Raw genomic sequence first — 13,434 nt, forward strand, 5'->3', positions numbered from 1 at the left:
GATCCATCTTTTCTAAATAGTGTACCATACAAGCAAATAGCAATGGTTTCCCGACATGCAAGGAAAAGTGCAAAAAGTGGAAGCAAGAGAACAGAGCAAGAATAATAAAAAACAAACAAACAAACAAAAAAACACAGGAAACTCTCCAACCAACCCAAACTTACCCTACAAAGCTGAGGGCCTGCACCTTACCAGGTTCTGTGTTCAGCCTAATTAAAGCGACAGACATGTCGCATATGTTGTGCTCCTAGATCAGCATTGCTATAGCGCTACACTGCCTGGCACTCACATATATGACATCATGATTTCCAGAAACCCAGGAGAAGCCAGATTTCGCAGCAGAGGTCTGTGCTGGTGAGGGGAAGAGTTGTCAACTTAAGCGAGAAGCTAAAGGGAGAAACTGGGTAGAAAACTGGCTAAGGGAAGGCAATGGAATAGAACTCAACACCTCAAGTGAAAATGAAAGTCAAGAGGAGAGAAAGTTTTGAATCTGAGCCAAGTCACCCTGCTTTCACATTCTTCCAAGTACTTAAAATTTTAACAAACTAGCTGTCCTGAGTAGATAAGCCTTACTAACTGAAAGAATTGTTTCTGATGTCCAGTTATCTCTCCGTCTAGCAGTCCTAAGCACAGTAGATGTCAGAACGTTCAGAAATGTGGCACCTTCTCTACAGGCAAAAGGAAGCCTTAGAAAAGAAATCCCTTTGGGCTGCATAGAAGATAGCAGATACTCTAACAGTATGCCTTGTCATGTCTGGGTGGAACCCCCTGTATACTTCTTATAGTCAAAGGGAAAGGGAAAGGAAGAAGGCAAGTGACAAGCTCTGAACTCAAACTCTTCCTTAGGCTACTTCCAAGGTGTCCTTTGATCTTGTTCTCTTCTTTCTTCTTGTGAGCTTTCTCACTTCTAAGAAGGAGGGGTAGCTAGCAACCCTCCAGTATCTGATAGTCCTAGAGAATAAAAGGAGAAGTTGAGCTTTCTCCCTTCTAAGGAGGGATAGCCAGCAACCCTCTAGAATCTGATAGCCCTAAAGAGGTTTTCCAATGATATAATAGAGGAATTAAGCACGATATTGGAGAGAGGAGGACTGGGTCCCTATATTAGAAAGGGGTTTGGTTTTTAAAAGAGCTATATGAGGCATCTTCTCCCAGGTAGTAAGAATATCCCACAAAAACAACAAAGAGCTTTCCTGGAAGTTCAATATGAAAGAGTTACTATATAAGTTTATGGGGCAAAAATCAACCAGTCAGGCCCAGGCACCCAACCTCAAATTCAGTCAGAGAAAGCTAAATTAGAAAACCTGGAATAGACAGAAATCCTGGATAATAACTCTGACTCCAAGAAAATTTTGTAGCCTTGATTAAATAACTTGACTTCTCTGAACCTCCATTGTTTTGTCTATAAAAACAGAATTATATTTTATCAACTCTATAGGGTTGATACACGGTGAACTAAAGTTTTTTTGTTTTGTTTTGTTTAATTTCTAAGTGTTTTTTTTTAAACTACTATGCAGCACTATACATAAAGAAAAAAGGGTAAGGGAAATAAAAATGGTTTTGAAAACACTCATAACGTAAAGAATTTGCCTAAATATAATAGCAATAAACAAGCTACTTCAGAGGCACTGGTCTGGGGTTTGACTTTTTCTCTGAAAGAAAAGGAGTGAAAATGAGCCTCCATAGGAACGAGAAAAAGGGGAAGATTATATACTAGTGTTTGGCACTTGTTAAAAAAGCCTAGAATATGACTGAACAATCCAGTCCCCCACCCAATGAAGCACCAATGTAAGCATTCATACCTCAATCTGTTTGTGGTTGTAAGAGTGGCCACCACCATGTTCAAAGGTGTCCAAACTCCTGCCCAAACGGTCACTTAGGCCCTTTAGCCTTGGGTTAATTTGTGGGTGGGAGACATGACCTTTCTGTTTAGTAGCATATTCAGAAAAAAAAAAAAAAAAAGACAAAACATACTGTCAGAACTCATGAAACAGAACACATATTTCTAAATCCAGGGTACTGACCACACCAAAGAACAGAAAGTAGGGTTTAGGACCCAGATACTCTTTTTCACAGAAACTTGATTATAGGATCAAACAGTGGTACTGGTTTCTTATTTTTGCCTCTGACTTAAGAAGACACTCAACAGCACAGCTATGGAAAAAGGAGAAATAGATTAGACTGACTGTGAGTTAGGTTTCTTTTTATATCTTTTCCAGCTGCAGTAAGTTCCCTGTTAGTAGTGGAGAAGGTGAGGGCTTAGATGAGATAGGGCTGCTGCTTTCAAGAGGCAAAATCTCTAGCTCTGCTAGGCATCCATAATGGATCCATAATGCTAGGCATCTTCAAGACTTTCTGGATAAGGCTTATGACAAAAACTGCTCAAAGTACTGTAAAAATTCTTTATTTGTAGACTCAACTCAGAATGTTCAAAATTATATTTTTCACATAAAATATCTGTTCATTTTTTACATTCAAGTCATATAAGGAATAGCAAAGAAGAACTAAAAATGCCCACTTAGATGCTATTCCCTAGATTATTTAAGAAAATTGAAAAATCATCACAGTATATTATAAGAGTAAAAAACTATCTTTGTTCAATGTACTGAAATTCAAGTTATCATCCTATATTTTGCATCCTGAATGCTCAAATACTGCTTGCTTAACCATTAATTTTAATGATACTTTCTTTCTGTTTTTGTTAAAATATACACTCATATTTAACATCAATTTCCCATTAAGACAGCATTGCAAAAAGGGTGTAAAGATCACTTAGTCCTCCACTTCCCATTTTACTATGAAGAAGATAAGGTGCAAGGGATTTTTTTTAAACTAGCTTCCAAAGCACTTTTCCCCCAATTTTAGCTTTATAAAGAATACCAGTCCAGAATCTGGTCACACACCATGCCCAGTCTTTTGACCTGGCATGAGGATGAGGCTGATGATACACATATTCAGGGACAATGTGTTTACATTTTACCAAATAGTTCAAGTAATTTGGTAATAACAACTCCCTATTCTATGAGTCGCAAGAAGGAAAATATCCAATGTTGTCTGTTTTGATACTTACATGTAAAAGCTAATTTGGACGTGAATGGAGAAATGGATGAAGAAGTTATAAGGAAAAAGCTAACATACCCAATATCAACTAGCCATAAAAAATTGTAAAACCATTAACTTAGCTCATAGAGAATATATAGTACTAAGTCATGACATCATTTTTTCCTTTAAAAATATTGACACTGACAGTTTTCTCTTCTATTTGCAGTATGGTAAGTACATAAGGTGTTAATCCTTCCAGGCTATGCTTAAAAAATTATTTAACATTCAGGCCATTATTTAGCATACAGCTGGTTAGCAGTTCTCCACTAAAGTACTGGCGCGTATCCCACGTTTTTTCCTCTGGCACTTACCTGGAGCTGTAAAGGGCTGAGTCCAGAAGCAGCAGCAGCTGCCATTGTTGATGGAATGAACTGCACGGGGTAGTTATCACCTGTCAGAAAGAACAATGCGTACAGGTTTAGACAATGCACTGGGAATCGCAGCAGACAAGTACAAACATGGTCCTTGGATTGCCTGAGCTTTACAGCATTGCTCTAAGCCCAAACATCTGCAGAAACAAAAGGCTTAGTTGGGCACAGACTTGCAGGGCTGCCTTGGAACTTTTTGTTAACAGATAGCTGGTAGGCAAACTGGCAAAACATGAATGTGATGTTAAAAAAATTAAATGTGCAATTCAAGCATGTTCACTCCATTACAAATCTTGTAATACATCATTTTTTTAAGAGTAAAAAAATACCTTAAAGCCAGGCTGACATTCAGTTCACCGAGAAAGCATTAAGGTTTTTATATTAAAACAACAAAACGTTTTGGCTTGGTAGACAAGGCAGAGTATCATAGTCCAAAAAAGATTAAAGAGTTATTGACTGTCCATAACCCTAACCTTTATTTTATTAAAAAAAAAATTAGACAAAAAAATTTAAATGCAACCTCTTTAATTTGAGAGGGGTAAGAGAGAAGCTAATCTTATCTGCCAACATTCTGTGACATGCCTGGTATCCCAAAAAGATAGTGCAGACTGTTTTCTGCACTAACTTTTGGTGGAAACTACTACAGAATCATGACACATACTAAGCACTTATCACATATTCTTTGATGATGATTTGATTAAATAACCACGCATTTCACATGTGATATCTGTATTAAAAGTCTGGTTGAGATTGAGCATGGTTCAGCAGAGATCAGTGCAGCATCTTATTAATGTGTTTCTGGCTTCAGACCACTCCTAAACAGCAGGGCTAAAGTACCTTCTATGACCTAAGAGCACAGGCTGTGTGAAGCAAGCAACCTGAAGAACCAATAGAAAGAGATGAGGAATGTATTGTGATAGTGCAAATTGAAATCAAAATTAATACATATGGGTAAATTACACACTATCAGTGATTTAATAGAGTATCACTTTGGCTTCAGCTACTTATTTTAAAGGCAGTGTTATGTACTATCTCTAGGCTATATTTTAATAGGCTATTCCTCCACACATTTTGGACATTTATAATAATCATGCTGTTTTGCAAGAACTTTTCCACACTAAAAGCTGAATGTAATAATGAAAAGTGTAGAAAGAATCACAGTAATAAATGTAGTCAACTAGAAAGCAGTGAAATCTCTCTTTTTCTGCATGGACACTAATAACTGGAGCCTTCCTGGTGCCCCTGTTCCTTGGAACTCATCCTGTTTGCCACATGAAGTGCTACTCGGCTGACCCAATGTAAATGTTAAGTTGCTTTCACTTTTAACAAATTGTTAGCTTCTAATCTACACAGCCTCTTTGCATCATATCCATAATACCTCATCAGACCATTGAGCACAGTGTGTGCTTGTCCGCAGTCCAGTAACAATTGGCGTCTGATTGCATATGGAGCACCGCTACAATGCGTTCACCAACACTATATTGTGCTGGTCTCCTATGGAGTAATGTTCAAAATATCTGATCTTGTTTTTCCCCTTCCATGAGGTTGATTTTGGTTTGCAGGGCTACACGAGCTTTTTAAAAAAGATAACTAGGCCAAATTATTTTTTTATAGTAAATGACTGTCGCTTTACGCTTAAATAATTCTACTGATCCTCTCGATATTTAAACTAAATTATCTGAAGAAAGAATATCCTAATCTAAGTCAAATAGTATTTCTTTGGTTGATATCTTATCAGGTTAAAAAATCACAAAATGATGCTGAATTAATGATGCTTCAAAAATAGGGGAAAAAATCACCATTCCAACTATCAACATGGGTTGCCTCTCAGAACATTTTAAAGCTGTTCTTTCTTTAAATATCATGCATTATTCATACTAACTCTAAACCATAACCCCCTCCCTGTAAGTTTAATACCAGTTGCTTTATTTGTACTAAAACATTTTTCATGTCAAACATATTTTAAAAAAATCAAACTCTAAAAGAATTCCCTGGGGCACTCCTTTTTTCATAGCTGTCATGCTTCTATGCTATGAAATAGCTGATTTTTTTAATACAGTTTTTGGCTTGCCGGTTAATTTATTACTATCTCTACCACACCCTGTAGTACTCTCCAGCTCACCTGCTGGCTACAAACAGCTTTCTTTCCACTGCCGACAAGCATATTTTTTAAACGTTTTTAACCTTTCTGCTGGTTTGAATCTGTATATCTGAATATAATCTTTGGAAAGCTATTTCTCCAGAACATATCATTGTATCAGTAGTAACAGTAAAAATGAATACATTAAAGCAACAGAGAATATTACAGGGACTGATAAGAAGAGAGAGAAAAAGGGAAAGGCCAGACAGGGAGAGGAGAAGGGTGAAGAGAGGGGGGCTAAAAGTAGAATAGAAGATTTAAGAGGTAGAGAGATTTAACTCCTCTTTTAAAAAGTTACATGCTTCCTCTCCCTGCCCCCTCGCCTTTAACTGTGTGTAAGAGTCTATCAAGAAAAAGTTCCTAGCGGCTGAGCGGCTGACTTGGCAAGAAATCAGTCAACATGTTGTAGCAATTTTTTTCAAATTTGTCTCTGGATTTGAAATGCTTGCGTGAGGACCCATTTTCTTTAAATTTGTACAAAAGAAGATGAAGCCTGTTGAGACAGGTTGGTTTTAGGCACTGCTGTAATCTGGCCCTTGCTACCTCTGGTATAAGAAGACAACTTCTGAATGCTAATTTGGGAAATAATGTCCATTACATAAATCCATCTCTCCAGGCTTCCAGGTTTTCCAACCTATTATTTTTATCTGAAGATTACAGAACAAATATGAAACAGGATTTAGAACCTATGGAAAATTAGACTGACATTAGTTTCACTTGCCAGAAGTCTAGAATCAAAGTGGCTCCATAGCAAGAGCCCCTGAATGAGAGAAAAGTATATTTTTTAATTTTCAAGGAAAGTGAAATGAAGCCAAAACTTAATAAGACGTAAACACTGGAGAAGGAGGCGCTCGTATCATGAATGTAGGACCCATTAGACACAGGCTACCTCCTATAAGAATACTAGTTTCTGTAATTCAAATATAAGCTTTATTTTTATTAAAAAGCAAAAACTTCCATGGATAAAAATCTGTCCATTTTCTTTGATTCTTTAGGAAGACAAGGGACTGGGACGGTTACAGTCTTCTAAGACGCTAACTTCAAGATATTAACTTATTTAAAGAATTTGGGAGGAGCAGAGAAGAAAGATAAATTAAACTAGTAGACAGGACTCAAAGATTCTTTGGTTACTGGCTTAAAGTCTCATGCCTCATTTTCCACCCTCCAAAACAAAAGGAAAAAATACTACACATCCCTAATCTCACAGATTTTTTTGGTCTGGTGGTATCACAGGATGATGGTAAGTTATTTGAGTTGCCAAATAACTCATAGATAGATCCCATTTCTGTAAGTTATCATCATTTTTGCTACAACATGTAAATATTTCCATCAAAATCACTAATATAGACTTGAACATGCCACACTGCATCTTGCTTGGATGAATGTATTCAGAATAGCAAAATAATTTTTTTTTTCAGAATAGCAAAATATTATAACTCCTCTGTATTCCGAGGGAATGCCATAATCAATCTGAATTTATCTTTGTGAGACATCACACCACATTGCAGCAAAAGTTAGCAGGCAATGAATGACATATTTAGAATCCTAAAAATAAAACAAAACCTTTAATTTGTTCTGAGAACAACTGAACAAAAAAAAAATTGGCACAGATTATAGTATATATTGCTGAGATCACGACATTCTTATTTCTCCTGCTGAATTTCTCCTCTGTTCATCAAAGAATAGACCAATGATGAGGAGAGTCTTGATCTCAAGATTTTTTCTAAGAGCATTTGCATTGTTTTTCATACCTTTAAAGAAGCTAAAAATCAAGGATCATCTTAATTTCTTCATTTATTTCATAAATGCACCTAGACTCTTAGATAATCATATGAAAACCATGGAATTTGTCACAGTAGCAATTAAATAAATGAGTATGGATGAAATAATATAAATGCATCCACATTATAAGAAATTAACTTAAAATAACAACTTAAAGTTTATGACTTAATGAGAGCTCACCAATGATATAGCCTCCATATATGAAGAAGGGCACATTTAAAATAATCACAATCTCCATAGAACTAGGCTATTTTATACAGGTGAACATATACATTTTCTTCTTGGACCTAAATACTCATTTAAAAGAGAGTACTAATCTGAAGAACCTCAGAAATGCGTTGATTCCAAGGGTGAAAGTGAAAGTTGCTCAGTTGTGTCTGACTCTTTGCAACATTCTCCAGGCCAAAATACTGAAGTGGGTAGCCTTTCCCTTCTCCAGGGAATCTTTCCAACCCAGGAATCCAACTGGGGTCTCCTGCATAGAAGGTGGATTCTTTACCAGCTGAGCTTGATTTCAAGTAGATGATTTTAATTAATGAAGTATTCCAGCAGCAGTGGTTACATGCCTCTGCTTTAAATATTCAAGAAAAGATAGAAATGGCAAGCTTCACAAGATGTCATTTGGATAACCCCATACACACAAATCACATCTTCTACACACACACAGACAAAAGTTAGACCTTTTATGCTTAGATCATGCCTGCAAGAGTATAAAATTCAGAAATTCTATCTCCACTAATTTCTGGGGTGAAGGTGTAGAAAGTTAATTATCTTCTTTGACTTTTAGTTTCTTTTTTTAAACAAAATATAGATAATGTCATTTACGGTTTTGAGTTGCTATAAAAATTTAATGAGAATATATATGTATATTTTTAATATATGCATACTATATTAATATATATAGACACAGATATCAGAAAATAAATAGTGGTCAACAAATGCTAACTGAAACAAAGGAATTAAAAAGAAGTATTAGGTAGCAACTATACACCAATAAATTAGACAATCTGGAAGAAAAGAAAAATTCCTTGAAACACACAAATTACCTAAACTGACTCAAGGAGAAATAGATAATATAAACAAACCTATAACAAATAAAGAGATTAAATCAGCAATCAAAAACCTCCTAAAACAGAAAATTCTTGGACCAGATGGATGGCCTCACCAATCTACTGAACATTTAAGAAAAATTAACACTAATCCTTACAAAATCTTCAAAAAATTGAAGAAGAGGAAACACATTCTAACTATGATGCAATGAGCCCAATAGAACCTTGATAACAAAGCCAGATAAAGACATCACAGGACACAAAATGTATAGATTAATATCTTGCATGAATATTAAAATTCTCAACAAAATATTAGCATATTAAATCCAAAAGCATATCAAGAGGATTATTCACCATGACAAAGTAGGATTTATCCCAGGAATGCAAGGGTGGTTCAACATGAAAAAAATCAATGCAATACATAACATTAATAGAACAATGGGGGAAAAAATCCACATGATCATCTCAATTGAGGCAGAAAAGGCATTTGACAAAATCCAACATCTTTTCATGATAAAAATTCTCAGAAAACTAGGAAGAGAGGGAAAGTTCATCAGCATGATAAAGGGTATTTCTGAAAAACCCACAGCTAACATCATAGTGGCAAAAAACTGGAAAGTTTTTTGACTAAGACTGGGGACAACTATACCCACTTTCACTGCTGCTATACAACACTGTGCTATAAATTCTAGCTAGTACTTTTAGACAAAAAAAAAGAAAAAAACAAAAGGCATCCAAATTGATTTAAAAAGGTAAAACTATGTCTATTTGCATATGAAGTGGCCCTAAATGTAGAAAATCCCAAATAATTCATGACTAGGGCTAATAAATAAATTCAGCAGCAGTTTCAGGGTATAAGATTAATACACAAAAATCAACTGTGTTTCTATATACCTGCAATGAACAATCCAAAAGGAAATTAAGTAAGCAATTCTATTTACAATAGTATCTAAAAGAATCAAACACTTAGCAATAAATTTAACAAATGAGGCAAAGATTTGTACACTGGGAAACTATAAAACATTTCTGAAATAAATTTTTAATAAACAGAAAGGCATTCAGGTTCATAGACAGGAAGACTTAACATTTCTAAGATCAACAAAGCAATCTACAGATTCAGTGAAATTTCTACCAAAATTCAACAATCCAGAAATGGAAAAGCCAATCCTCACATTTATTTGGAATTGCATGGAGCCCCAATAGCTAAAATAAATCTTGAGAAAGAAAAGTAGAGTTGGAAGGCTCATACTTTCTGACTTCAAAATTTACTTCAAAGCTAGAGTAATTAAAACAGTATAGTACTTGCATAAAAACAGGTATATAGACTCATGAAGCAGAAGAGACAGCCCAGACATAAACCCTTACATATATAGTTCATTGACTTTTTCTTTTAATCAGGGCACCAAGACCATTTACTGGGGAAAAGACATCTTTTCAACAAATGGTGCTGGAAAAACTGATATCCACATGTAAAAGAATGAAGTTGGATCCTTAACTTACACCATATACAAAAATTAATGGAATGGATCAAAGACCTAAACTTAAGTACTAAAACCATAAAACTCTTAGAGGAAAACACAGGAGTAAATCTTTGGATTTGGTGGTGATTTCATGGATGTGACAGCAATAGCACAGACAACAAAAGAAAAATAGAAAAGTCAGACTTCATCAAAATTAAACTTCTGTGTGTCAAAGGATACTATCAAGTAAATGAAAAGACAACCTACAATGAGAAATACTGAGAAAAAAATGAGAAAAAAACACTTGCAAATCATGAGTTTGACAATGGATTAATATCTAGAATATCTAAGAACTCCCAAAACTCAGTCAGGGTAAAACAAACAACTAAATTTAAAACTAGGCAAAGTACTTAAACAGCTATATTTCCAAGTAGCTATACAAATTTCCTGTAAGCACGTGAAAAGATGCTCAAAATCACTAATCATTAGGGAAATGAAAACCAAAAGCACAATGAGATACCACTTCACATCTATTAGGATGGCTATAATTTTTTCAAAAATAGGAAAGTAACAAGTATTGGTGAGGATATAAAGAAGCTGGAACACTGTTGCGTTGCTGGTTGGAAATGTAAAAGGTACAACCCCTACAGAAAATAGTTTGATGGTATCTCAAAAGATTAAACATAGAACTACCCATATGATTCAACAATCCCATTCCTACATATATATCCAAAAGAACTGAAAACAGGGACACAAACAGGTATTCACATATCAATGCTCACAGAAGCATTATTGATCATAGCCAAAATGTGGGAAAAGAATGGACTTTTGATATATGCTACAATATGGAGGCACCTTGAAAACATTATGCTTAGTGAAATAAGCCAAACACAGAGGGACTAATATTGCATGATTCTATTCATATAAAGTATCTAGAATAGACAAATTCACATAGAAAAACGGCAGAACAGAAGTTACTAGGGGTTTGGGGTAAGGGGATAGGGAGAGTTACTGTTTATGGCCACAGTGTTTCTGTTGTTGATGATTAAAAGTTTGGAGTATAGATCATGATTATGGTTACTAAAAACTGCAGACGTATTAATACTAATGAGTTGTACATTGAAAAATGGTTAATATAAAAAATATTATTTTATGTATATTTTTCCACAATTTTTTTTCTTAAAGAAGCATTAGATATACTAGAGTAAAATTGCTTTTGGTCATCAGACAGAGAGGTAATATATCTCAGTCAAATGCTCAGTTCTTGAACCACATTTCTAGTGGATAAGAATGCAGTTTAATGTAGTTAAATTTACTCAGGTTTCATGGTCAGACTTTATCCCCAAACGTAGTTCTTTAGAATTTTTTCAAAGAGCTTTCATATATTTTAAGAAACTTAATCTTCACACCCGCTCTGAGCAGTGGACAAATCATGACATATTTTTTTTAGATGATAAAGAAGTGAGGCTCAGCAAGGCTAAGTGACATGTTCAAGTAAGAATTAAATAAATATAATCCATGTGAGACATTTAACACACTGGCACAAAGTAATTATTCAATAAACTTTAACTGTTATCATAATGTTTAATATAACTAATAAGTAAGTAAGGAGTCATGAGCAGGCAGACATCCTATTCCTAGGATCTCCTGGGAAATGTTAAGGGTGCTGCTCTAGCAGCAATCATTTTTAAAAGTCCCAGCTACATGAAGTCCATGGGTCGGCTGAGCCATCCCTGGCACACAAGGTGTCTATCCAGTATCTTTATTTTACAGTCAATTCAATCAATCTGATATATACATTGGCAGCTACAAAAGCTTTTTGTTGTTGCTCATTTTCACAAACACAGGTGCTCAACTGTATTTATCTTACCCTGGACTGCTATATCTCTCAGTATCATGATGTGATAAAGCAAAGCAACCAATATTCTGTGGTGTATGTTCTAGGCCCGAGAAGTTACTTTCTAGAAAGATGCCTCTAATTAGAGAATCAGTTTTTAAAGGGGGGGGGGGAGTTAATTAAAGATTAAAACTCAATAAAAAAATTCCACACAAGTTATTTTGATAGATGTTCCCCTGAAACTGGTACAATCTCTGTAGTCAACCTGCCTCCTCAGCAACCTACCAAGGTGGGAGAGCTTGCCTGGTGTTCACATGGGGACCCTGAAATACCCAGAACAATGGGTCAAATTATCAGAAGGGGAGAAAGCTGATAGCTCTAAATATACTTGTTTAGAATGTACTATATGGATTCAGAAACAGTCAGCTTTAACAGTGAACATAACCCCAAGGTGGTCTTTGCTTTCTGGAAATGAAGATGATTATTCAATCAGCCAGAGGCACAAACAATACAGAATTTGAATCTAGAGAAAATAGTATAGATGATCTTATTTGCAAAGCAAAAGCAGAGACACAGACGTAGAGAACAAATACAGGGGTGTGAAGAGGGCAGCGGGAGTGGGAGCAGTTGGGATACCGAGATCGATTCGCGTACACTATTGACACTGCACACAAAATAGACAACTGTTGAGAAGACAGTGTATAGCACAGGGAACTCTACTTCATGCACTCTGGTGACCTGAAGGAGGACGACGTCCAAAAGGAGAGGAGATATGTGCGTTTATGGGTGATTCAGTCTGCTGTACAGAGAAATTAACACGACACTGAAGAGAACTATACTCCAAGAAAAATTAATTTTAAAAAACGGTGCGGAATTGTTTCAGTTTTATGGGAAGACGAAGAAAGAGCAAAAAGAGAGCCAATGTAGTGTTATTCTTCTTGCTGCTTGGAGATCAAACCGCACAGCTAACCAGCGTTTCCAGACTCCCAATGCGATGCTGCTCCTCTACTCGTGTTCCTGCCACACAAGTGAAATCACTATAGCTCAGTTTGGGGCAAAAGTGTTTTCCTTGTCCAGGCTCCAGTCAAATAGTATCTCCTCTCCCAGTTCATGTGAATGACAAGAACACTGCATACACCAACTCTCCTAAGTATGTAATGTCTCTACCAGTAGCATCTGAACATATAAATTTAATTCTTTTAAAGTATAATTTTTGAAGGGGAGGAGCTAAGATGGCGGAGGAATAGGACGGGGAGACCACTTTCTCCCCTACAAATTCATCGAAAGAACACTTGAACGCTGAGCAAACTGCACAAAACCACTTCTGACCGCTAGCAGAGGACATCAGGCGCCCAGAAAAGCAGCCCATCGTCTTTGAAAGGAGGTAGGACAAAATATAAAAGATAAAAAGAGAGACAAAAGAGCTAGGGACGGAGACCCCTCCCGGGAAGGGAGTCCTAACAGAGGAAGTTTCCAAACACCAGGAAACCCTCGCACTGGCGGGTCTGGGGGAAGTTTTTGAATCTCGGAGGGCAACCTAACCGGGAGGAAGACTAATTAAATAGTTAAACAGATAAATAAAGTATAATTTTTATGAACAATAAAAACTGCATTAGCCAAAGTATTTAATCATTTAGCCTGTGCACATTGTGCTCATGCTCAGTCGTGTCCGACTCTTCGCAACCCTATGGACTGTGGC

General features: G+C 36.1%; 1 protein-coding gene across 22 annotated transcripts in view; it reads right to left on the reverse strand.

Annotated features, from left to right (window-relative positions):
• Window positions 1–13,434, reverse strand: part of SOX6 (SRY-box transcription factor 6) — a 765,792-nt gene that overhangs the window by 123,341 nt on the left and 629,017 nt on the right. For 17 of the 22 annotated variants that reach the window (XM_070473416.1, XM_020904495.2, XM_020904527.2 and 14 more), the window contains 2 exons: window positions 3,411–3,490; window positions 1,800–1,922 (listed from right to left, as the gene is read on the reverse strand). In XM_070473416.1, the coding sequence (XP_070329517.1) occupies window positions 1,800–1,922; window positions 3,411–3,490 (203 nt within the window). The remainder of the gene's footprint in view (window positions 1–1,799; window positions 1,923–3,410; window positions 3,491–13,434) is intronic. The other 5 variants (XM_070473428.1, XM_070473425.1, XM_070473424.1 and 2 more) reach the window with 1 other exon arrangement.

The sequence above is a fragment of the Odocoileus virginianus genome, chromosome 10 (genome assembly GCF_023699985.2).
Source record: "Odocoileus virginianus isolate 20LAN1187 ecotype Illinois chromosome 10, Ovbor_1.2, whole genome shotgun sequence".
NCBI lineage: Eukaryota > Metazoa > Chordata > Mammalia > Artiodactyla > Cervidae > Odocoileus > Odocoileus virginianus.